The sequence below is a fragment of the Daphnia carinata genome, chromosome 7, assembly GCF_022539665.2.
Source record: "Daphnia carinata strain CSIRO-1 chromosome 7, CSIRO_AGI_Dcar_HiC_V3, whole genome shotgun sequence".
Classification (NCBI taxonomy): domain Eukaryota; kingdom Metazoa; phylum Arthropoda; class Branchiopoda; order Diplostraca; family Daphniidae; genus Daphnia; species Daphnia carinata.
The window spans coordinates 3,606,255-3,629,906 of NC_081337.1; the positions used below are offsets into that span (position 1 = coordinate 3,606,255).

The 23,652-nt window shown below is 40.8% G+C and overlaps 5 protein-coding genes and 2 non-coding genes across 9 annotated transcripts; 2 read left to right on the plus strand and 5 right to left on the minus strand.

Annotated features, from left to right (window-relative positions):
* Positions 1-190: 190 nt before the first annotated feature.
* On the minus strand, positions 191-8,800 carry LOC130695608 (NACHT and WD repeat domain-containing protein 2-like). Its single transcript, XM_057518771.2, has 30 exons — positions 8,381-8,800; positions 8,183-8,271; positions 7,983-8,099; positions 7,711-7,914; positions 7,469-7,613; positions 7,176-7,401; positions 6,751-7,112; positions 6,322-6,687; positions 6,073-6,260; positions 5,875-6,013; positions 5,598-5,799; positions 5,329-5,539; positions 5,023-5,267; positions 4,656-4,802; positions 4,491-4,596; positions 4,252-4,424; positions 3,951-3,974; positions 3,653-3,719; positions 3,417-3,569; positions 3,202-3,357; positions 3,081-3,137; positions 2,604-3,015; positions 2,205-2,538; positions 2,028-2,139; positions 1,868-1,974; positions 1,666-1,812; positions 1,429-1,608; positions 1,107-1,372; positions 930-1,048; positions 191-869 (listed from the first exon to the last, which is right to left on the minus strand). Exons 1-30 carry the CDS (start codon positions 8,481-8,483, stop codon positions 315-317), a joined length of 5,712 nt encoding a protein of 1,903 aa, XP_057374754.1. The 5' UTR covers positions 8,484-8,800; the 3' UTR covers positions 191-314.
* Positions 4,910-4,981, minus strand: Trnaa-ugc (transfer RNA alanine (anticodon UGC)). The gene has a single exon. It is a non-coding gene; the product is annotated as a tRNA-Ala (tRNA).
* A 520-nt stretch (positions 8,801-9,320) lies between the features above and the next one.
* On the plus strand, positions 9,321-9,392 carry Trnaa-cgc (transfer RNA alanine (anticodon CGC)). Its single transcript has one exon. It is a non-coding gene; the product is annotated as a tRNA-Ala (tRNA).
* Positions 9,393-9,760: 368 nt separating this feature from the next.
* On the minus strand, positions 9,761-12,994 carry LOC130694997 (ATP-binding cassette sub-family F member 3-like). Of its 2 annotated transcripts, XM_057518114.2 has the most exons (13): positions 12,843-12,994; positions 12,585-12,690; positions 12,306-12,510; positions 12,044-12,246; positions 11,878-11,982; positions 11,436-11,795; positions 11,194-11,376; positions 10,905-11,078; positions 10,720-10,824; positions 10,530-10,599; positions 10,284-10,464; positions 9,998-10,218; positions 9,761-9,934 (listed from the first exon to the last, which is right to left on the minus strand). In XM_057518114.2, the coding sequence occupies exons 1-13, from the start codon at positions 12,922-12,924 to the stop codon at positions 9,779-9,781; spliced, it is 2,151 nt and encodes a 716-aa protein (XP_057374097.1). In that variant the 5' UTR covers positions 12,925-12,994; the 3' UTR covers positions 9,761-9,778. The 2 variants fall into 2 exon arrangements, with proteins under 2 accessions (XP_057374097.1, XP_059352327.1); XM_059496344.1 differs by lacking the exon at positions 12,843-12,994 and having other exon boundaries at positions 12,306-12,524; positions 12,585-12,683.
* Positions 12,995-13,064: 70 nt separating this feature from the next.
* LOC130694409 (endothelin-converting enzyme homolog) lies at positions 13,065-18,638 on the minus strand. The gene is made up of 14 exons (XM_057517491.2): positions 18,104-18,638; positions 17,587-17,700; positions 16,825-17,065; positions 16,002-16,217; positions 15,635-15,924; positions 15,470-15,568; positions 15,179-15,355; positions 15,033-15,104; positions 14,898-14,974; positions 14,484-14,830; positions 14,257-14,413; positions 13,862-14,187; positions 13,648-13,787; positions 13,065-13,584 (listed from the first exon to the last, which is right to left on the minus strand). The coding sequence occupies exons 1-14, from the start codon at positions 18,119-18,121 to the stop codon at positions 13,408-13,410; spliced, it is 2,451 nt and encodes an 816-aa protein (XP_057373474.1). The 5' UTR covers positions 18,122-18,638; the 3' UTR covers positions 13,065-13,407.
* A 149-nt stretch (positions 18,639-18,787) lies between these two features.
* On the minus strand, positions 18,788-19,920 carry LOC130694407 (ragulator complex protein LAMTOR3-like). Of its 2 annotated transcripts, XM_059496038.1 has the most exons (7): positions 19,799-19,920; positions 19,666-19,700; positions 19,515-19,573; positions 19,392-19,455; positions 19,252-19,324; positions 19,005-19,191; positions 18,788-18,926 (listed from the first exon to the last, which is right to left on the minus strand). In XM_059496038.1, the coding sequence occupies exons 1-6, from the start codon at positions 19,802-19,804 to the stop codon at positions 19,054-19,056; spliced, it is 375 nt and encodes a 124-aa protein (XP_059352021.1). In that variant the 5' UTR covers positions 19,805-19,920; the 3' UTR covers positions 18,788-18,926; positions 19,005-19,053. The 2 variants fall into 2 exon arrangements, with proteins under 2 accessions (XP_059352021.1, XP_057373471.2); XM_057517488.2 differs by lacking the exon at positions 18,788-18,926 and having other exon boundaries at positions 18,959-19,191.
* Positions 19,921-20,687: 767 nt separating this feature from the next.
* Positions 20,688-23,251, plus strand: LOC130694383 (glutathione hydrolase 7-like). Its single transcript, XM_057517452.2, has 7 exons — positions 20,688-20,970; positions 21,050-21,201; positions 21,275-21,684; positions 21,751-22,047; positions 22,116-22,308; positions 22,398-22,723; positions 22,780-23,251. The coding sequence occupies exons 1-7, from the start codon at positions 20,809-20,811 to the stop codon at positions 22,956-22,958; spliced, it is 1,719 nt and encodes a 572-aa protein (XP_057373435.1). The 5' UTR covers positions 20,688-20,808; the 3' UTR covers positions 22,959-23,251.
* The last annotated feature ends 401 nt before the right edge of the window (positions 23,252-23,652 follow it).

Genomic DNA, 23,652 nt, shown 5'->3' on the forward strand with positions numbered 1-23,652 from the left:
ACGTTCCCACCAAGCCTTCACATTTTGCTCTGATAAAAATAAAACCGAAATCAGCAACTTCTTTAGTCACGCCGACAAATCAGGTCCTTTGTTATCTAACTCTTCGTTAGAAAAATCAATAGATAAGTAAACTCCCGACCCTTCACCATTGAATGCCATCTCACCACTAGAACTGCATGAATGATTCAAATTGAAAGAGAAAGTTATATTCAAGTTAGTTTGAGGTTATCCTTTACAGATAGGACATCAGCATTAAAGACAATCAAATTTAACCGTGCAATTTAAAGTTTTTAAAGTGTATAACAAATAAACGTTTAAGAAAGGACACAAGCCTTGGACGTCACGCTCTGGACAGTACCTGTTTTATTCGTTTGAGTTACTTTGGCCCACGAAGCCGCTACAGTTGCGGCTGCTTTGAGGGTTATATGTGATCCACCTCCTTCTCGTTCATTTTTCCTTGCTTTCTTATTAGCATCTTGTCCGTCGCGATCGTGACGATTACTCGATTCACCACTAATCGCTGATGGGATGCGCGTTTGTCGAGTACGTGAGGGCAACGACGCAAGGAATTGAAACGATCCAGGAACGGTTGGATCTGCGATGGCAAGGACGGACAGACAACCATCCAGCGTGCCGATCACGACACAACGGCCATCCGTTGTTGTTTCTATAGCTGTTAACTCAGCTGCCAATCGATAATTGGCCAACATTTGTCCATCAAGGACTCTGAAAACGCGTAAGGTCTTATGTCCACTATGGTAATAGAGAACATATTGATCTGTGGCGTTAAAACTTGTCACGTTGGTGAATACACCTTCCGCTGAACGAGAAATCAATTGCGAAACAGTCGAACTTGATCGCAATTCAATCTGAAAATGTAAAAATTCAAATGAGGAGGGAAATGAACAAAACTTAAACTATTATTTTACCAATTCAAGTCCGCCTCGCGAAGGAGCGTAAAGCCCTAGGCGTCCGTCTTTGGTAACTTGGCCACTCCATCGACGGATAGTGCGGATATGTTTCTTGGTACGAACATCGAATACGACCCCTTGAAATCAATTCAATTTTCGATATCAAATCAAGTGTAGTAATTTATCCGGGCGTACCTTTATCTTGATCCATAAGAGCGACTTGAGTAGCTTTGCCCGGAACTGGGATCAACTGACCAGCTTGATCTTTCTTAGCACCTTGATAACGTGGAATGAACTTGTGGATAAGAACGCCCGTCTGGGATTGGAAGACGTAGAGATAATCGCGATTCTTCTCGTGCCCCAGCATAACCAACATAAGGCCATCGTTAGTCAGAACCGCCGGACGGAATGTGCGCATCGGAATTTCCACTTCGTACAAAGCTACTCCGTTAGGGCAATCCCTGTTTGCAAAACAATTTAAATTATGGAAATCAAAACAATAATTGTAAAATAATACCTGACTACTACAACAGCTTTTCCTTCGTTAGGTGGTCCTAAACGAGACGCTGTTAAGAATCTCGTATCTTCATCCATTAGCATAATCTGTTTGATGGACGGTTGTTCAGCTCTGAAGAATGCGCGACGATTGGGCCATTCCCAAATGATGATGCTGCCAGACTCGGCAGCGAGAATATGTCTAAGCCCATAGAAAATGTAACAAATTAATTTATTTTAATGAAGAACAATTGCCTACCTGCCATCTTTCGTGATTAGCGCGTGCGTGACGATAGCTCCCAGGGCGTTGTACGCTAATTTGTCCATCAGTTTGCCTGTTAAAATGTGCCACACACCAACACAGCCACGTGTCACCGTCACAGCCACTCCAGTTGTTTGGCACAAACTGAACGGTTTTTTTATTAAATTAACTTGATCGTTGAAAACGTACAAATGTATACCTAATGGAATCTATTTGCAGTTCGTGACGGTCAATGACGTGGACCTGTTCAAACACGTTGTTCAAATTCCAGACTTTGACGCTTCGGTCGATCGAAGACGTAATGACCTACAAAATGAAACATTGAACATGATTTCTAATTTAATTAATTAATGGGTTACCGAATTCCATTGACCAGTTGTATACGGAACGATGGCCAATATTCTTCCAAAGTGGGCGTCCAATACTTTGACCAGTTGCCCACTGGGAATTTTCCAAACGTAAAGATTCTTCCTATTGGATTACGTTAAAAACATGACGTTAACGCAAAGTTAAAAATTTCAATTAATAGCTCAAACCTAACGCCGGCCACGGCGAATTCATCGTTCTTGCTCAAGATGATGCTGTTGGACTGTAATAGGCTGACGGAAATATTGCGGACTCCAGTGGGCAGCTTTAAATCTATTCGTTTGGCGTTCGGTGTCGTTTTTTCAAAATCAGCAGCGGCCCAGATGCAGAAACCCAACGCCGTTGTGCCCAGCACATGATTCTCAGTTTCGCTTAAACTCAACTGGAGAAGAAAGTCATCGCCATCGAGGACGTTGCCCTTGGTCCATTCGCGTTGGCCCGGTTCCAATCCGGTTGGAACATCGCAGTTACGACCTTTCCTATTATTTCCGGCCACTTGGTCCCCTACTTTAAAATTTAAAAAAGGAAAAGTTTGGTATAAAGATCGATTTAATCCATAACTTTGTTACCATTGAGTTTGAAGACGGAAACGCTTGAACTATTCAGATCGGCACAGGCGTAAACGATATCACGCTTCCGGTTCATTACCATAGCACTATGAAGTTCAAGAGGGCTCGTCCGACGACCATCGTTCACAGTTTGCATTATCAAACGCTTATCATCCAAATCACCCGTCCAAAAGGTGACGTGATAATTTCCATGCGACTCAAAATCCATTGCGAGTAACTGGAATTGCGGATCTTTGTATCTCTCACGGCGGATCTCCACAGCAACGCCTTGCATAGTCAGCAAAACCCACTGACTTTGCCCGTACAAAACGCAATGAGTATCGAGCAAACAAGCGCCTCTAACAGTCTCATCTTCTTGAAGTGGATTGTTAATTACGATCTGCTCGCTAGTTAACAAGTTCAATAAGATGGTCTATAATGAGAAACAAACTTTATAATTGGCAGTTAACTTTTTATCAATTAAAATATTCAAAATACCTGACTGTTGTTTGTCCAGGCAGCGGCAAAGCGATCGTCTGGACTGAGTATCAGACCCTGATAATGATAAAATTACTTAATTGAGGCAATGGAAAATTGTAAGTAATATAGCAGCGAATACCTGGAACACACCTTCGATGCCTGGATTGACAGCCCGAGTTAAATCTGAAGTCGATAAATCCCAAATGAGAAATTTGTTGGAGACGGAAACAACGAAGCGGGCATCGGATGTCAGGCACACACCAAACACGGCAAATTGATGTCCTTCCAATGAATACTTAAAACATTCAAATTTTAATTAGAATAAATCCTTGAACTACAGAATTGATGTTGTACCTTTAAAGGTCCTCCAGGTGTGTGAAGGCAGTGGGCTGTGGGCATTAGGGCGCAATGATTGATTCCTTCTTTATCGCACTGTTCCAGAAGCCGACGGACATTCAAATTGGCTCCAGCTTCAGGCAGCAAACGTCCGATGAGTTGCGAGGCCAGCTAAAACAAAAAATGCACGTACACATTTCTCAGTGGGAATCAGTTAAGTTCTAAAAATTGAACTAGGTTCAGGAAAAATTCACCAGGTCAGGGTATTGCGTTAAAATGGCTCCTCCAAGACGCAGAGCATCGGCTACAAGCATCAATTCCCTTTAATGACCAATGTTTACATTATTAAATGCATCAAACTTCCATAGTTGGTTTATCTAGTTTTTAGGGGCCATCAAGTTTCATTAATAACACGTGGATTTGACCATAGACGGCATCCGAAAATTAAGGAATTATTTTAAAAATAGGGTTTAAATTTCAGGTAAGGAAAAGCTTTAAAATTATAAGAATAAAACAAACGTCAAGTACAGCATAGAGTTTATAAATTTTTACCTCGTAGTTAGGCGGACAGTCTCTCTGATGATTTTTGTGTGTGCGTGGAACACGATTGTGCAAAGTGAGGATGTTTTTGTTTAATTATTACTTTTTCAAGTTTTAAAAATTCAAATGAAATTGGATTATTTGTTTAGTGTAACACACATTCAGTTTCCCAATGCTAACTACGTTTTAGAATTGGTTAGTTTATATAAACATTTTGTTAGTTAAGACCTATAATCTATTTAAACGATGTAGTGATGCACGTGATGGTTTTATAGGTTTTTTAAAGCGAAAACATGCAAAACTTGAGTCAAACCTGGATATGTCACGATCCTCCAAATTATTGCACGTATCTTCAAAATCGGAAAGGACGGCCTGTAGTGGACAGGACGATAATTTGGCATGGAGCCACTGGTAATGAAACAAGACATTATGGAAAAGATCGTCTAGACGCCTAGCACGAACTAAATGGTACGGTAACTCTCCGAACTAGAAAAAGAGCCAAACATAAATCATCGAAATTATTTTTGCATACTGCAAAGATGCTTAATTTACCTTGCGCAAATTGTAGCGAGACACTTTGCCGTCTTTACCAACAAACACCAGCGGTTGAAGTGGCACTTTACGATCAGCTTCTCCTTCTTTTTCCGTTAAATTGAATCTTTCAAAGAAACACTTGTTAAGTAAACAACTTCAAGCGTAGATAAGGCAGCAATTTACCGCATTCGCTGAATTTCGGTATATTTGAAAGGCTTAGGATTGCCGCCACCCCACGTGCCCATGAAATATTCAGCAATAGAAGAGTGAAAATAATTTGCCAAGTTCTGATTCTTGAAATAACGTTCCTTTGCTGCCTCTTTAAATTGTCTGAAAACGATAAGAATATCTTCGAATTAATAGACGTAATTAATTTGAATGATGATGTACAGATACGTAAAGCCTCAGGTGTTCCCATTAAAAGGTAGCCAAAACACTGGAGCTCCGGAGGATTGAACTCCGGGCCTTTCACATGCAAAGCGAACGCTCTACCACTGAGCTAGAACCCCACATACTACCTTCTAGTACCGGAAAATTGACATCAAAGTACCTGTGGTACCAATTGAGTACTGAGACCCCATCGGCCTCTCGTTCAGATAAATAATTGGGCAGATCGTTACGAATACGCGTCCAGAGTAATGGTGGGATTCTTCGCACAGGTGGCATGTGATACTGGTATACGTCGTCAAGGACACGATCATCCAGTGAAAGTAAATCTTCTAATTCCGTTTCAGAGAGTCCACTCTTTGATGCTGTGATATAGGCTAACGCATGGAACACGAGAATCCGTCCATGCTATAACAATCGATAACGATTAAATGCTGTCAGTTCAATTGTTTGGGGGTATCGTAGTTACCTGAATTTCGATTCGTTCAAACAACATCATAATGCTGTCCATAACATTAGAGGCCAGGTGTGTTTCCTGCGCACGTGAATACGATTTCCATCTGCATATCTCCGCAAAGACCAATTTAACAAAAATCGGCAAAGAACAGCGAGCAATAGCGTTCGATACGACTCGCCATTGATAATTTGTCAGATCTCGATGACTGTTTCTCATCCAGTGTCTGAAATAAAATTATTTTAATTTCAAAATGAACGATCGCCAACTATAATTAATTTTACCGTATGACTTGCGATGCCAACTCTTCACCCAGAGCCAAAACGTGAATGAAATTGTTATCGTCGTCAATCATTCGACGTAGAGTCTGATAGTCTTTTGAAATGTCCGGATTTTCAGGCTCGTAGACGCAAGAAACTACAATTTTGCAGTGGGGAGGTAACCGCGTAGGAAGCCAAGCCATTTTATTAGCATCCTGAGCTCCACCTGCATTTAGCAAATACATTACATTCAACAATGTATGCAACGTTAGGCGTAATCATGTTTTTGGAATTACGTTACCGATTTGATCTACAGAGTCCAGGAAAACTAGAAGAGGTTGTTCCCTAGTAGCTAAAGCCAACAGTTGTTTGAAATACGCTGTCAATGGCACCAAATCATCCGGAATGGCATCAAAAGGAACCATGTAGTTATAAGAAATCTGACACGAAAAAGAATGTTAGTTAAAAAACAGCAAGCTGTAAATTGAACGTTAATTACTTGCTGACAAAGAGAAATCAACATTGGCGTGATAGCACTGGAATCAGGTGTTGTTCCAAGATAGCGCATAATCAGGACGGGCTTGATCGGCTTATTAATTTTGTTCACTGTCGGACTTGCTGGATCTGGATCTATATGTTCTTGTATAGGAGTACTAAGAGCAATGGAACCTCTGTGACTACTTCGACCTATTAAATTAAATAGCAATTATTTTTGAATAAAGTAATGTTTTAAAAAGAAAGAAATTACCGTCAGTTACGGTCGACACTGGACTAAAAACGCCACTGGAACTTTGACGACGGCTGCTATTGCTACTGGCTAAATCTTCTGATTCTTGTCGTGATAAAGTAGCACTCGTTCGGCTACTCCTCCGGCTTTGCGTTCCAGGAGTTGTACCTTGTAATGGGCTCGTTCTTCCGGAATCCGTACAAGACACTACTTCTTCCTTCCAGGTGGTACCAATATCGTTGTGACTATCAGCTTTACTGCTCTCGCTACGATCTGTATCTCCACCTCTTCTATTAGCCTGGCCTTCCCCTTGTCCATTAATATGACTTCCACGTCGTCGAGTATCAGGAGGGGGGTTAGATCCACCATCGGTTCCACCATTTCCATCTACCATCAAAGGACATTGAATATAAATTTTTAATCAATGCCTATTGGTTAGCAAATGCTTACTTTCAATTGATTCACTTAACCAGGTGACAATCAAACTAGCCGATTTGGCCAGTAATGATGTTTTGCCACAACCGCCGGCTCCAAAAAGAGTCAGAGGTTGAATGGAAGGGCCCAAGATGTAACGGCGAACTTTTTCCAAATCATTCTCGCGTCCATAAAACACTTTCACGGAATTATTGCACGCGTGAAGATGTTGGAGAATTTCCGTGACAATCTGGCCTTGAGGACTAGAATCTTCTTTTCGCATAGCTCTGTCAACCAATCGGGCAATATTTCGGTAAAAATGCGAAATGAAATTTTGCAAATATTCGTCGTGGGTGTCATTTCCCAAGCCATCACGACCGATCCATTCAACGGTATATCTATTAACAAACGAAAATATTCAAAATTTTAAATCATTTGAATTGTAGATCTCGTAAGTGTACCTCATTAGATTGGATGGCTCGATTTTGGCAGGTAACCTTTCGTCGCGCAGGTTGGCTAACAATCGGACGGCTTCTGCATCCAACGCTCTGTTAGCAATGTCAATAAATAGACCTGCTCTCCTCAAATTTTGAAGATTAATGTTGTTTATGTAGCGAACGTAAGCCAAAACGTGATTCTTGGTATTACGCACTTTCAACAATCCATTAATAACCTCTCTTTCCGTGACTAGCGATTTCGAAGGGAAAATTAATTTTGTATAGTTCGTTATAAACGTCACTTAACTAGAGCTCACCTGACATCAGGTAATTGTGCATCGAGTCGAAATCGAGTTGGCCTTGAGCGTAAAGCGTAGTAGCTGCTTTTCGCAGCAATTTCTGCATCCTATCCAGAGTATCCCACCATTTGGCCTGATCTTCTTGTTGCAATTTCGGTACCCTCTACAATTTAACAATAATTGTCGTAAGGACAGAATATCTTAAACAGAACCAACATACGATCGGGCTAGTTGGAGAGAACACACAAAAAATCACTTACTTTATTGTTAAAGTTGACTAGAATGGACGAAATGGGCTGAAGAATGCAAATGGGCGGGACGGCATTAGAGTCTTTTTTATACCAGGTGTCGAGCAAAATGACTTCTTGACCCATAGTTAAAAGAATTTCGCGAAATTGGGCCAACTCCGAAGCTAAAATATATGTCGGAATGGGGCGATAGCCGTATTTTTGACCAAGGAAAACCTAGATAAATCACACGAGAGTGAACGATCTGTAAAAAACAAACAACTTTGAATAATCGAATACATTACCACAAAGTTGGGGCCCATGGATAATCGTTGACAATTGTCAATTTCTTTCATGCAAAGCTCTGTGGTCATGTGATCGTCGGTAGCTTCGTCTCGAACACCCCATCTCATGTCGACGACCTGAAACGTACGATCAAGTGGGGGTAACCTCTAGCACACATTCGATGATTGGGGTAAGATTCACTTGACATTAACTTTCGTACTTGAAACTCCAATCCGTGTTTTTCTCGGCAGTACTCTTTTAATTTGGGGTAAACGGTGGCCATCAACGTGTTTCTTTCCATCGAAGTGTCTGCCCATGCGCGGGAAAAAATGAAAAGAAAAGAGAATGGGTAAGAAAAAGGCCACATGGAAGAGGTGGGGAAGGCTTTCTTTTTTCTTTCCCTCCTTTTTTTTGTTACCTGTGAAGGTCGAACTTGTAAAGATACGAACAATTTTAGAACTGACTGGGGGCAGAGTGCCCAGAGAACCAGCGAAGATTTTGTCAACCGTTTGATCATCCATGGTGTTGACAGGTTGAACTCAAGTTGGTTAATACTGCGATTCGGTAGGTATCTGCAAGTTCATATACAAAAACTTAGTCAGTGACGATGGTATACTGTTGTCCGAGTAACCCTGACTACACAACCAACGAGGAATGCAGCATTGCACCTGTCTTTATCGACCAAACAATGTTTATATTCAACGATGTCTTAAAAACGCCATGACTGGGAAAAATGGTTATTAACAATGAAGGATACTGAAAAAGTAGAACATATACGAAAAATATAACTTTAAAAATTATGATACACAATGAAGAAAGTGGGCCAGGTCTTAAAAAGAAACTATAAAAGATAAGGCCATTAATCATTTGCGTCGTTTTAAGTTCAACAATACTAAATGAAAGAATATTGGGCAATTACGTAATTGTTTCGCTGGCAAACGAGAGAAGCAACATAGCAGTCACACGCGAAGAAACACTATGACACGCGTGCATGTGGCAACTACCAGCAACTTAATTTTCCTTCACTGTTTCTTTTACAACACATTTTATTACTTTTACTTGATTTTTAAAAATCTTAAGTACATATTTGGAACGGAAATCATCACGTGCCACGGATTACTCCAGTATACCTATGTTGTACTAGCCAGTTAGTAAGTTGGACGATGTTTTTATTTATAATGTTTCACACGCACGAATGTGCAACTTCGTAAGCTACTTGCATTTTGGTGGATTTCACTTGTCTAATAATAAAGTTTGATTGACCCAATAAATGTAATACATTTAGGATTTGTGTACATAAAATCATGGCTGCCTGCAGCAACAACTTTCAAATACGATACCTATGAGAGTATTGATATGGGGATATAGCTCAGTGGTAGAGCGCTCGCTTCGCATGTGAGAGGCCTCGGGTTCGATCCCCGATATCTCCAGAACCTTTTTCATGTCTGAAAAAATATATGGACGTGCCCACCGTTTTTTCTGCATGCGTTCGTTTAACATTCTTTACAAGATGACTATACACCTTGCCTAACCAGCAAAGCGGCAGGCGAAGGTCAGACTACTTTTTAGTTTTCGTAATAAAAAAAGTAATGTGTGAAACCTTTTGCCAGTGATCATTTGACTAAATTTTGATAGATAAAATATCACGAAAAAAATCACCAAATGTCTTTTTATTGCCGTCATAGCTTAATTTGTGTGTATGTATGTCGAAAAAAACTATCGCATCATGACCAAAAAGCAATAAGATTCGGAGAGTAATAGGTTAAAAAAACAGGATTCGGTTTACCAATGAAGGGCTTATTTACAGATAATTAAGCTATTTGTTGACCTCTTGAAGTTCCCGCTGTACCATTTTGCGGTACTCGTCGAAGCCGCCCTCGATAGATCGTACTGATCCATTTGCGCATACCCACAATTCTTTGCAGACCATTCGAATCAGTCGTTCGTCGTGAGAAACTAGAACGACGCCACCCTAGAAAAAGCAATCGTACGATACAGATAACCACCTTTAGAAAAAGATAGAAATCAAACTCACCTGATATTTCCCCAATGCCTTTCCAAGGGCTTCGATCGTTTCAATATCCAAGTGATTGGTCGGTTCGTCGAGAATGAGGAAGTTGGGTCGTGCAGTTCCCAACACTGCAAAGGCCACGCGAGATTTCTGACCTCCAGATAAGCTAGCAATGTTCTGAAGCGCCAGATCACCGGAGACACCAAAGCTACCAAGAAGACGTCGATATTCTTCGATGGGTTTGCCTGAATGAACGAAGACAATTAACGTCACAAATAAATACAATTGTCAAAGGGATGTCGTCACTCACCAGGAAATTTGGTTTGAAGCAGCTCGACAGGACATAATGACAAATCAAGTTGATCAACGTGATGCTGGCTAAAATAACCTATGCGTAAGTGTCTGCTATTATGTCGCAATCCGGATGAAGGATTCAATTCTCCGGTAAGAATCTTCAAGAGAGTAGTTTTGCCAGCACCATTTTCACCAACCTTAAGAACAAAAGAAGGTTTATACTAGGATATTAAAACTAGAAGAAAGGCGTTTCTAAACTTACAATGCAAATCCTAGAATCGGAACCAGCAGACAGATTGACGCGGTTTAGAATAGTCTTCCCGGGAGTATACCTATTTGTAAATTCATCCCACGTGATAAGTTATTAGAGTTTATATCTTCACAGAACAAGCCTCACGCACTAACGACTTTGAGCTTGTAATCGATGTTATAAAATAATTAATTGAGCATACCAGAAAGACATTTCGTCCAACTGAATGGCGGGGGGGGCGATAGGTTCGACTTCAGGGAACCTGAGAATTACTTCAACCTCTTTTTCGACGGGTTTTAATTCAGGCCTGGAAGCAGAAAAATGGGTTATCATCAAGAAAACATAAGGGCAAAACTTGCAGTTTGGCCGCAATTGTTATGAACTTACAATTTCTCCAACATTTTGATTTTACTCTGAACTAACGAAGCTCTTTTGGCGTTATAACGGAATTTATCGATAAACTCTTGGACATGCTCCCTCAATTGTTGCTGGGCTTCGTATTCTCTCTGTTGATTTTTGAATTTCTCGGTTCTCGACCGAACAAAGTTTTCGTAGTTACCTCTGTAAAACAATGAGACAAATGGATAACTTGTTCTGTTTTACATGCCACTGCTCGAAGCATGAGAAACAATGAATCAAAAGCAAGAGAACAGAACATAAGCAAATGGATTGTTACCTGTAGGTTTCTAAGCATTGTGAATGTAGATAAATTATGTCAGTAGGAACGGAATCCAAGAAATTTCGGTCGTGAGATACCACAAGCAGAGTAGAAGGCCACGTTTGTAGATAATCTTCCAACCAAATGATGGCTTTCATATCCAACATGTTTGTAGGTTCATCGAGAAGTAGCAAATCGGGTCTAAAGCGAGAGAAAAGATTAAAAATATTATCAATGAAAATTCCACATTATGATCTTACTTTGAGAAAAGGGCTCTCGCCAAAGCCAATCGCATTCTCCAACCACCAGAAAACTGTCTAGTCGGCCGTAACTGACCCTCAGGAGAGAAACCTAAACCGGCCAAAATTTGACCGGCTCGAGCTGGTGCCTTGTCCGCATCGATAGCTTGTAGTTCGGCGTAGATTTGAGACAGTCTTGCGCTCATTTCAGGTTCCGCACTCGGACCGTTCATTTTTTCACCTAGCTCTTTTTCCTCCTTCAATAAAGCTTCTCTTTTAAAGTCGCATTCCAACACACTCTGGATGGCTGGCGTGTCATCGCCGACGACTTCCTGCTCAACGTGCAATATGCTAATATGTGATGGGATCCGTAGTTGCCCTCTGTGAAATATCAAAACAGATGAAAAACAAGAAAAATTAGCAAGATAAAGGAAAAATTAATAATTTTCTTGCGTTTCCTCACGATGAAATCATTCGAAGTAACGTAGTTTTCCCAAGTCCATTTCGCCCAACAAAACCGTAACGCCGGCCATGGGCCAGGGAAAGATCACTGCCTTGCAAAAGCAATCTGCAAGAGCGGAGAACACTGATAAACTATGATCCAACAAAAAATAATGCTTTTGCCATACTTGTCTCCATAGGCAATATCAAAATTTTCAATACGAATATCTTTACAGTTGTTAGTGCCTTTGGCTTCCATTCTGGTTTCCTTTTTCGTCAAAACTTGTGATGCTGTGGCATTTGAAGCTGCATTAGAATTCTTCTCTTTTTTTATCTGCTGCTTTTGTTGTAGCTTGGCTTCAGCTTTTTCCAGCTTCTTAGTGTCCACTTTCTATACAAGGATAATTTGGTTTAGTGCAGATTAATGAAAATATGCTCAAGACCACCAACCATTTCTTCTCCCTTGGGTTTGTTCCATATACTTGCAGCTGGAGCCTCTACGTCATTATCCCTCATGAATGAGGCCGCATCACTCAACATGACAGGGTTGTTAAGAAGTTTTCTTTCACCTCCATTGTTACTAGAATGTATGCCATTCTGTTGGCCATCGATCAAGCCAGGTTTCAAAACCGTCAGGAGCCGTTGGCATAGTTTTCTAATTCAAACAGTCTAAATTAAGGGCAATGCCACAATGTACATTTGAATGACTGTAAAAGAGTGCTAGGGTACCTGATCTCATCCTCCCCTTTGTGGGCAGCAACCTCATGAAGGACTTCGCCTATTGCTTCATAAACTTCATTTGAGTTCTGGAAATCATCGCCGACATCAAGTACGCCTGTTCAATAAGCAAGACAAACAGTATATACAATTAGTACTTATTCATAGAGCACATGGCTCACCGCATTCGGATTAATAATCCGAATGAGACAATCTTGAGAGCGCACAACGATACGAAAAAACAAACACTAGGCTTAGCATAACAATCACCTTCGATGTATTCATAGATGCTATCGTCAATTTGAGAAAATTCAGATCTCAGAATATCGCTGACTGAACTTTTCGCCGACATGTTATATTATTTACTCAAGAAAAGGAAAGAAACAATATTTAGTAATCGATTATTTGGCGTATTGTATCGACTTAACGGTAACAATCGATCGACAGAGGAAACAACTCCAGAAGACCTGTTTCTAAAGCAGCAGCTGAAAATTTCGTCGAAAAGCGCTTAGCTGTATATTCAGCATTTTTCTTTTGATTCATGCGGACTTAGTACACAATAATATGAGTGCAATAGACCACGACAGATGATAAAACAGAGAACACAGAGGGATATACTGTAACCCCTTGACTGATAATTGGGAGATCATGGATGACGACACATCATCTATACGATATGATTAGTTGGCAAGGGGTGTAGTACTTTTTTAACATAATAAATACAACATCAATGATAAAAACAATCAGCGGAAAGATAATTTATAGAACATTTTACAAAACCATTTCACTGATCGACTTTGATAATCGTTCACGTTGAACTCGTGTTTTAATCTTGCTACCAAATTTCACATTTATTCAAAGGGTTCATCGGAGTGCCGGACTGGCATTGAAATACAGAGGAAAATTCAGGCATATTGGACACAGGTCCTATCACTCGATAACGGGCCGGAGAATGAGGATCGTTCAATATCTGCAGATGCAGGGCCTCTTTCGTGCTTGATGAGCACCATACCTATAACCACATTTAAAGTACTTTAGCGATAGTTTAACATGTTAATAGTAAAGTAACTCTAACCTGAGCGAAAGCGAGAAAGAAAAGTTGATTTCGTGTCAAGTTCAGCCCAGGCAGGACGAGATCATCGTTGGTGTTGGCAGCCCAGTTATCAAAAGCATGATAAGCTGCTTTCAATCCACCATTATCAGCTATGTTTTCCCCTTTAAAAATAACGATTCAACACCAAATTATTTACCACTTATTCCATTTACTAATCGAAGCACATCCAACATACCTAATGTCTGTTTGCCGTTAAGGGGTTGACCGTTGATTGTGTAGGAAGAATATTGCTGGACTAGACATTCAGTGCGTTTTTGGAAACGTTCGATGGTAGCGTTGTTCCACCAAGGGGCCAAGTCTCCATCACGATCGAATTCTCGGCCTTGGTCATCGAACGCGTGCGTTAATTCGTGTCCCATAACGACGCCCATAGCGCCGAAATTGAGCGCATAAGGGAATGAGTTGTCAAAGAACGGTTGCTGAAGGATACCGGCTGGGAAGACAATCTGATTCTTATTGGGAGTGTAGTAAGCGTTGACCGTCGATGGTGTCATCCCCCACCTGTATCGATTAAAACAAAAATTTAAATATATAATGCATTCTGGTAATATCATTAGCTAATAAAATTACAGAGTTTTGTTGACGGGTTCGTTGAGTTTGATCAAGTTTTGGCGCAACGAAAACTGATTGGAGCGGACGTTGTTCAGGAAATATTCGTTTGATTCGATTTTCAAGTCGCCGTAGAGTTCGTCTAGCTCTTGGGGATTCAAAATAAACTTGGGGTAACCTGTAAATCAGTAAAGCCAATTCAGTTCGGTCATCCATTGAAGCCGGTGAAGTTTTGTTGAATTACGTACCTATCATATCGGTGATGGCATCGGCCTTCAGTCTGGCAGCTTGTCGAGTTTCGTCGTCCATCCAGTCGAGATTGTCAAAATTATTTTTAAAAGCTTCCTTGACGGAGGCAATCATGGATTCAGCCAGAGGTTTAGACTCGCCGTGAAAATTTTGTCTTACAAACATGGCACCGACAGCAAAGCCAAGAACACTGTTGGTATCTGTGACGCAAGAGCGCCACGTCTCCTCGTTACCATCAGAGCCCATCAACAACTTTCGTAAAATTTTGCCAGCGTCTCTGAATGCTTTTGGTAAATAGGATAAATAAGAGCGGACGACATGCCACCCCATGTAGTTATGGAGCATCCTAATCAGGAAGATGTAATTCCAGTTTTGATATGATTCTTAATAAATTATTTATGAAATAATTCCACCTTTTTCCTTTGTCCGTGACGACCAGGTCTTCGATTACTGCAGACAAATTATGCAGAAAGTCTGGCGAGAAGACGACCTAATTCAATCAATTTGTTTTTAGCTAATCTAATTAGTTTAGAAATGAATAATAATACCACAGGATGCGACGGTGTTATTGAAATGTTGACTTGCGAAAAGGCCGACTGAAAGTAGGCGTTCCAATCCAGCTGATTGGAATAAAAAAGAAATAGGTTTTCATGAATTTTTAAATCGGAGTAGTAGAGAATAACAAGTGACTAACGAATGGTGCTAGATTTTGCAGATCAGCAACAGTAAGAGCGTGATAGAGTTTCTCTTCGTCTCGTCTTTCGGCCGAAGAGACGGTTATTTGTGCGATACGGGTCTCCAATTCGATCACGTCCTTCATCTCTGTACGAATTTGTTGTGGATCTACCGCGCTGCTCAACAATACGCCCACCTAATGCAACGCGATATAACTTCAAATGGTTACACTGCAAACATCACAACATCCCCCTACGGTAAGCAAAAAGGGACCCTCCTACAATTTGCGTTTGTTAAAAGAAATAGAAACCTTTGTCATGTAGTCCAGATAGGCGACCAGGATTTCGTCGTTCTCCGTCTTGTTGAGATAATAGTCTCGGTTGGGCAGGGTCAATCCACTCTGATCCATCTGTTGTTAATGCAATGAGTCAGCTTTATATAGGATTCAAAATGGCCCATCATCTGTGTGTAACACTTGAATAATGTGACGAGATGAATTCTTGTCGTCTTCAGCCACAGCCCATGTGAAGAAACCGCCCATGTTCATGACGTTGTGGGCTGTTTGAAGGGCTTCTTGAAACACCCAGCGCTTCTCGGCTTCTGGAGATCGCGGCTCAATTGCCGACCATCCTCCGATTTGGGTCAATAATTCTAGGATGGGTTTGCTACCTAACGCTTCCATTGTTTCGTTAACGTCCAGGCACGATTGATAATAGCGCTGGGCTCTTTTCTCCGCTTCACTTACTAACGATTCTGCTGGTTGTTCTATGCATTAAAAAAAAAGGATTAAATAAGAAAGGTGATAATAAAAAAAAAATCTGGATTATGAAGAAAATGCTTACCGAGGATTGTTTTCATGACGATCTGATTGTCCTGCCATAGACGATCGAACGTACCCCAAATGGGTTTGCCGGCCGGAATGGGGTTCATGCGAATCCAGCGACCACACGCGTATTGGAAGAAATCCTGGCACGGATCGACCGTCGTATCCATGGCCGACATCATCAATGCCGAAGCGCTCACGCAAGCGGCGCTCGTGCATAAGCCGCACCTATCGTCTATACCCCATTTCAATCATATCACCATAAAAAAGACGATTATACGTTGGTTGCAAGGCCTCCATTCAACGTCATGACAGCCACTCAAGGATAATAGAACGAAAAATGTTTTAGTAACCGATTTCTTATGACAACCATTTGCATAGTCTACCATGCTATATGTAGTACTTCTTACTATTTATTACTTTTCGTTCTATACTTATCGAAATAAATTTTTCTTTTACAGCCACATATGTCTCAAGAGAAATCAATTCGATGGACCAGTAAAAAGCACGTTATTCTCTACATTCAATGAATTTGTTGTAGACTTTGCCAAAAATGATGTAACTCCCTTTTTTCCGGTCTTGTACTGCTTTACTATCTTATGAATATAAAAGCAGCATTTAAAAAAAAAAAATCTAATTTCATGCCATTTCTCCATTAAGAATGAAACGGAGCAAATAGCGCCTTTTACCTATTATGACTTGGCAATAGCATTATTGGCAATATTTTTCTTGTCTCGGTCTGGAACCGTTCCCAGGGCATTGATTAACGAATGACGCACTCGGTTGAAAAAAGTATGACTGATATGATTTGACGTGGAACGAAAGAAATTGATGATACGAACCTAAAGGGTTGCTGGTTCCGCTTCGATGGCTAATGTGCAGTAAACGAAGGTCCTGTTTAGATTTCAGGTTGACGTATGCTGAGAGCAGAACAGGTAAGATGAGTGCCATCATCGTGATCAATCCACAAGTCACCAGCAACAGGCTCCGCTCCAGGGAAGTGTGCGATTTCCAGCCATTCCTAATCCTCGCCCAACCGGATAAGACACCCGATCCGGTACCTCCACCTTCCGCTACCGGAAACTAAAATAAAACATTTTCATTTGCTCATTTCCTATAAAAAATTTTTTTGTGCGTGCGAGAATACAGCTATCTTTCCGCAAAGCTAAAAAAGATCAAAATGGCATGAAAAGGAATGTCTTCCACGGAAGGATTGAACCTCGCAACACGATTTCCATGAGGATAAATATTTTTAGTTTTTGGGGTTTCGGTAAGGCCGTCGGCCCGAGGGGTTCCCGCAGCCGCAAAGTAATGGCGTAGTAAAAATATATATTCAAAGAGTTAAGAAATAGGAAGGACATGCAGCAGAGAAAATAATGCGCACTGATTATATTTAGAAATTCTGTGTTGGCAGGCAAAATTTCTAGAGATAGGAAAATATCTGATGATCCTATTGAATCGCGAAGCTTATTTGCCGTGCGCTTAATGGCTTTGATGGGGCTTTCAACTAAGGAGGTGAATATTTTAAAAGGCTAGGCCGAAGATATCAATTTAGTTTTTTGGCGTAATAACTATTTTCAGTTTGCATTTTTTTTTTTTCTTACCGTGCGGATGTGGACCGTTGGGCTGATAAAGTTGGCGCTCTCAGCTGCCGGGACGGACGCCGTCAAGATGGAGCTGTCATCTTCCTCCACGCCGCCGTGGTCGTAACAAGTCATCTGTCAAATAGAATACGAGAAGCAAAAAAAAAAAAATATATATATTTATAAATCAGAAAAGAAAAAAATTGCCTTTCTGTTGGGTAAACAGGAAAATGTCTTTCGTTTTGCCCTTTCTGAATTTTCTAGGAAACGGACGAAAAACAATCTCAAGAGAGTTTTTTTTTACGTTCATTGGGGATTTACAAGTATTGGTTCTCGTATCTTTTTTCGGTTGAAAGAGGGGTGAGATAGTCGGGGTCTTTCGTCTGTTTTCTACTACAGCAATCGATTTAGTCGGGTACTCCCGGTCGGGAAGACGAGCCCAGAGACATAACAGAAGCGAAACAATAACAGGCCAGAAACTCTTGCATCAAGTGGAGCTACTACAGAAAGATGCATGTCTAGAAAATTGTTTGTGTACCTGAACGTAGCTGTTCATCGTCTCGCAGACTGTCGGATTTTTTCTTAATGCTGCAAATACAACAGGTCGATCTTGGCAGCACGCAGACGTTGACGTTAAATCAAACTGTCAGTCACAGAAAAGTAGAATGGGAATGTCTTATTTGCACGTGAACCTTATCCAGGTGGGACTCATTCCCATGACCGAGGAAAGGCCTCCAAAAGAAAAAGGTCGGAATGAAAATGTTAGGCAAAAACTAAACAAAATTTTTTAACGCAACGCAAAATGAAAACAAATGTTAAAAACACATCAGAGGTCGACGAGCTTTTCGGGAGGACTAAAACGTGAAGCCATCCGGACGCAGGGCCATTTGGGTACGATATCTCGCTGCAGCGGACGGAACACACCCAGGCGCAAGCGCAGCTAGTCACCCGTTTTCTCCCCTACCGTTGACCGTCCCGCACGCAGCACCAGTAATGGATAGAGCAGCTTCTTCCCGTCGTTGTGCGGGTTCTACAAACAACGATCAATAATAATACCCCAGGTTGCTTTGTGCAGCCTTTCCGTCACGACGAGCGCACCCAGCGCTGACACTTGTGGCGTTTGGTTTAATAACTATTCATGAGCTATATGAAAGTAGATCCAAATATGACAAGTGGATGTAAAATTTCTTCTAACACAGCTAGCACTGAAGGCAAACAATGCTTTCTCAAGTGTAATTAGACACGTTCGTTTTGTTTTTGCCATATGGTATCGGATGACTAACAACTCCATTGGCCACGGCTCTATCAGCAACGATGATATTTGATCTAACTGACAGATAAGGTCAAAGAATATATACGCCCTATATATAACGGAAACGAAACACAACAATGGTTGGAAGAATAACAATATGTTTTTACTGATGAAAAATATTCCTCACTTCAGATATGATGAAAATTGTAACATTGATCAAAATGAGTTTCTCCTTCTCAAGTTTCAACAACTGCTTGAGCTAGATCATTAACAACTACTGATAAGTCATTTTCCAAGTTGACCAGCTGTCCAGTGTTGGCCGTCTTGGTGGCAATTAGGTTGATAGTCAGGGGTTGTTTATTCATTTGGATGACCTAGTGGAGAGAGAAAAAAACTGTAACTAATATTTATGTTTTGTTTTCCCATAATTTTACCTGATAATTTGAATAGATTGAAATTATCTTGTTATTTTTCCCCACACCGAGCTTTCCAGCTTGATCTGTAGCCCTGTAGAAAAATAAACAGCACTTTTTAAAAGTAAAGTGGCAATGGCACACTAGAGAAAAGACGTTACATGGCTGAAAATGTTGAAAGGTAACTTGGCCTTAGGGCCATGTCTGGTGCAGAATCAAGTGCCACTAGTCCGATAAGTAATATATTAAATTTAAGTAAATAGAAAACATGAATATTTATATACCTTTGACTAGAGGGACACCATCTCGATCCGTTATAACAATAGCCAGGAGGCCATCCACTCTATAAAAAAATTTATTATTACACAGTTATTAAAAGTAATTTATAACTAATCCTCTGGAATAGTTTTCATTGAATGATAGAAATTAACTTACCGCTGTAAAAGACAAGCCACATATTTTCGTAATTCCTAACGAAATAAAAGAAATTGCAATCAACAAATTTAATCCCATCACACATAAACGTATGAAAACTTAGCAGGCATAATTACACGCCCACAGATATTACCTCCATTAGCTAAAGATATGATTTTAGGACCACAACATAAACAGTACAACAGCAGCAAAAGTGGTCGGCAAGTGTCATAAGTAATCAAGTCATTGCTAGCAAAACGCCATCTTTTGGGAACATCTATCGGTAAGATCGATCTAAAGATATGTTTCTTTTTTTCTTTGTTGGGCGCGAAAATTATTCGTATCAAAATAGACTCACTAACGTAAAAGTTAGTGGGTTTAATCTTTGATGCTCTTATTTACTTAACTTGTCTTTTTCGAAGCTCTCACCGAACTAAGCTTTTAAGTCAATTGGCATTTATGTGCATTTCTTTACGGAAAGGAAAATCTGGACTTACATGAAGAAACCGAACATGAAGATCAGGATACTGGTGGCAGCTGACACAGCTTACAAAATCACCATCGTAAATTACACTAGGATTGGTACTGACGTAAACAAAAAAAAAAACGATGCACCAGTTTGACGCCGAATTCACTATGAGCTGTCCTGCCGATAAGCCGGAACTGCTCCTCTTTCTCCAACGTCTTTGTTCTCTGACTCTGATTCGTTTTTTTTTCCTGAAATCATGCAGCAAGAGCATACAATAAAAAAAAAACAATTTCAAAACGTTTGCGCTATTTCGCAATAAGGGCAAAGATTGCGGAGAAGCATGTTAAAGACTTTGTTCGATTGAAAAGGTAACAAAGATATGTTCAGGTTGAGCAACACCGATAGACTGAAGACAACCCAAAAAATTACATGCTGGTGATACCACGTGCCAATAATTTTATACGCCATCTAGCGAATTGTAGTCCAAGATCTTAATTGAAACAAAACAACACGGGTGTGTTTCAACCGTCAAACCCTGCCTACAAGTTTCTCTGCTCTTTGCTTTGAGCTTTCACTTAACTTTCACGGGAAGTTGATAAGCTGTCTTTCCCAAATCTCATTTAGTTTTTCATCGCGTAGCAGCGAACTGTTGTGATATGTTTTGATTCTTTGAATTATTTATCAGTATATTTAAAATGGAAACAATCCCTCTTTCTCCAACCAACAGAAAATCAAGGTTTAATTGTTGTGCAGGTCAACAAAATGATGGATTAAGGGTTATAGTATTTTGCTTTGGAGTACTTTGCATTTGTGTCACAATTGCCTTAGTAATCAGCATCTACCTTGGTGATCCTGAGGTATGTCTTTTATTACAACATTTTAAAATATTAGTTTGCTATGTGCTTACATGAATATTTTTCTGTAACTTGTATGCAGATAATGCCCAGAGGGGCAGTCGCTACAGATAGCCAACAGTGCTCTCAGATTGGTGTTGATACCTTGCAGATAGGTGGTAACGCAATTGATGCAGCAGTTGCAAGTATGTTCTGCATGTGTGTTGTTAATCCTCATATTACTTCGCTTGGAGGGTAAGTTCAAATATCTTCAACAATAATGTTTAGTTATGTGCCCCAATGTAATAGTTGCAACATTAATTGATAGTGGTGGAGCTCTGATAATATTGAACCATCTAACTACAAAACCACCCATAGTCATCAACTTTCAAGACGCAGCTCCCGGAGTAATCAATGTATCCTCCATCGTCGATGGCCAAGGAGCCGCTGCTGTGGGAATCCCGGGGTTGATAAGTGGCTTGTGGGAAAGCCATAAAAAATATGGCAAACTGAAATGGGCAGATCTCTTACTTCCGTCCATCCAGTTAAGTAATCTTGGAATGAACGTATCATCTCAGCTGGCTGGAGCAGTACAAGGAATTCCGAATGAATCTGCATTACGCCGATCGCAGCTCTTCTTTCCCAATAATATACCCTTGGCAGAAGGCCAAATAATCCGCCAACCCGCCTTGGCCAAACTTTTAGATTCTCTTGCCCAAAGCGAAAATGGTGCCGAAGGTAATTCCTAATTCTATGACCTCACGGATTGCAAAAAAGTATTAGACATTTTTCCTTTTTTGTTAGAATTTTACAAAGGAAAATCAGGTATGAAATTAGTGAATTTCATGACAAAAGCGGGTGCCGATTGGACCATGGAGGAGTTGGGAAAATATCGAGCAAGAGAGGAACCAGCAATTACAGGAGTTTATGGAAAAACAACTCTGTACACTAGTTCCGCCCCAACTTCTGGCCCCCAGCTCATTTCACTTCTTAATATCCTGTCCGGCTTTGGATTCTCCCCTAAAGATTATTTTACCCTGGGATATACACACGACATGATCGAATCTATGAGGATGACACAGAACCAAGTTTCAAAATTAGGTATTCGTTCAATCGAAAATACTGCGACGCGTCTGTCCTACTTACATTTTTCATTTCTACCATAAAAGGCGATCCAGTGTTTGGCAATGCCGTTGCGTCGATTGTAGCTAAAATGACTAATCTGACATTAGCCAACGAAGTGAGAAAGCAAATTCATCCGAATGTTATGCTTCCTGATAGCGATGTACCTTTAATGCCGGAACCCGCTGCTTCAGTCGTGTCCGTCATGGATAACGAAGAGATATACGTTGCTATTGTCAGGTATTTCCTTAATTTTCCCTTTCCATCAGCAGGTGTTTATGCAAATCTAACCTTCCTTTATTTTTCCTTGGTTTGCCTTCCACATCCAGCGGTTTGAATTCAGTTTTCGGTGCCCACCTCGTGACCCCTGATGGTTACGTGCTGAATAATGCAATGGCCGGTTTCTACAATGATCCTTCTCTGCCTGATAATTTAGGTGATAAAGCAGGTCAGCGTCCGTTGCAAGGTCTTTTACCTGTGATTGCAACCGAAACGGGTGGCCGTTGCGGAACGCGTTTCGTCAGCGGCTCAGCTGATGCCACGCTGCTTGCTCAAGTCATCGTGAATATCCTTCAGTTTAATCAGTCGGCTGCTGACGCCATCCGCTCGCCTAGAATTCACGCAAAACCGCAGAATACTGCCCTTGACTTAGAAGGTAAATCCATTTATCACGTTCAAAGCCACCCTTTTCAACTTGATACATATTAAAAGATGTGCCGCAAGCAAAACTGCCAGATACGTTGGTCGATTCGCTTACCAAGATGGGCCATACAATTTTATTACGTCCTCCACCCTATCCGTCCGTTAACGTGGTGCTCAAGAATGGTGATGCCTTGTCTTCGCAATCAGATGCCCGCGGTGGCGGCTACGCCGTGAAATACGGCCCTTAAAAGAATCTCCTTTTTCGCTCTCTGTGACAGTTTCCAATTATTATGGAACAACGCATCGCACGAATAACTGCCTGGTAAGATCTTAAAACCCCCTCCCCAAAAAAACGATCTATGCACAACTTGTTTCTTTGTTAAACCTTCGTTTTTAGTAATCCGTTTTCAAGCTCGCAATAACTAATGCCTTTTGTTTTATAGTTTTTTTTTCCAAGTCTTCCCGTTTTTTATTACCCATTTGATGTGGCCACATAGGCAATAAAGAAAATATTCGGTTTCCTTTTTGGAAGACAAACTAACGAAGACGAGCAACACGAAAAGACATTTCTTTTCTCTTTTTTTTACTGGTGTGGCTCTCTGGTGTCATTGCTTCCCACCCCGTCTCCGATTGCAGGGCCGTGAATGGTAAATCACGCGACAAGTGTGTGTGGCAGAAGAAAAGAAGTCGGGACAAAAAAAAACTGACGAAGAAGAGAGGGTGACTCCAGCCAGTCTCCCGCGAAATGCAAATGCGACGCCGCGCATCGCACACAGCAGCTAGTAGCAGACGAGCACCCCCATACCAACGCAGCTGTTGCGTGTCATTTAACCCTGTTGTGTGCGCGTCGAGCCCCGTCTTCACCACCCCCTGCGCCGTCGTTGTCTTTGTTTCCAATTTTTCTTTAACTGTTTCAAACAAGAAAAGAAAAAAGACAAAAAA

Coding starts and splice junctions, on each gene's coding strand:
- LOC130695608 (XM_057518771.2), bottom strand. CDS start 8,483: ATGGATGATCAAACGGTTGACAAAATCTTCGCTGGTTCTCTGGGCACT. Junction 6,261..6,321: donor AGTGTCGACCGTAACTGACG/GTAATTTCTTTC, acceptor TTAATTTAATAG/GTCGAAGTAGTCACAGAGGT. Junction 4,803..5,022: donor GTACTCAATTGGTACCACAG/GTACTTTGATGT, acceptor TATCGTTTTCAG/ACAATTTAAAGAGGCAGCAA.
- LOC130694997 (XM_057518114.2), bottom strand. CDS start 12,924: ATGTCGGCGAAAAGTTCAGTCAGCGATATTCTGAGATCTGAATTTTCT. Junction 11,079..11,193: donor CAATGCTTAGAAACCTACAG/GTAACAATCCAT, acceptor ATTGTTTTACAG/AGGTAACTACGAAAACTTTG. Junction 10,465..10,529: donor CCGATTCTAGGATTTGCATT/GTAAGTTTAGAA, acceptor TTTGTTCTTAAG/GTTGGTGAAAATGGTGCTGG.
- LOC130694409 (XM_057517491.2), bottom strand. Junction 16,218..16,824: donor CGGAACCAGCAACCCTTTAG/GTTCGTATCATC, acceptor AATGGGGTATAG/ACGATAGGTGCGGCTTATGC. Junction 14,188..14,256: donor GAACCCGTCAACAAAACTCT/GTAATTTTATTA, acceptor TAATCGATACAG/GTGGGGGATGACACCATCGA.
- LOC130694407 (XM_059496038.1), bottom strand. Junction 19,456..19,514: donor TGGTGTCCCTCTAGTCAAAG/GTATATAAATAT, acceptor TTATCGGACTAG/TGGCACTTGATTCTGCACCA. Junction 19,192..19,251: donor CAATCTATTCAAATTATCAG/GTAAAATTATGG, acceptor TCTCTCCACTAG/GTCATCCAAATGAATAAACA.
- LOC130694383 (XM_057517452.2), top strand. CDS start 20,809: ATGGAAACAATCCCTCTTTCTCCAACCAACAGAAAATCAAGGTTTAAT. Junction 20,971..21,049: donor TCTACCTTGGTGATCCTGAG/GTATGTCTTTTA, acceptor ACTTGTATGCAG/ATAATGCCCAGAGGGGCAGT. Junction 21,202..21,274: donor CATATTACTTCGCTTGGAGG/GTAAGTTCAAAT, acceptor ATTAATTGATAG/TGGTGGAGCTCTGATAATAT.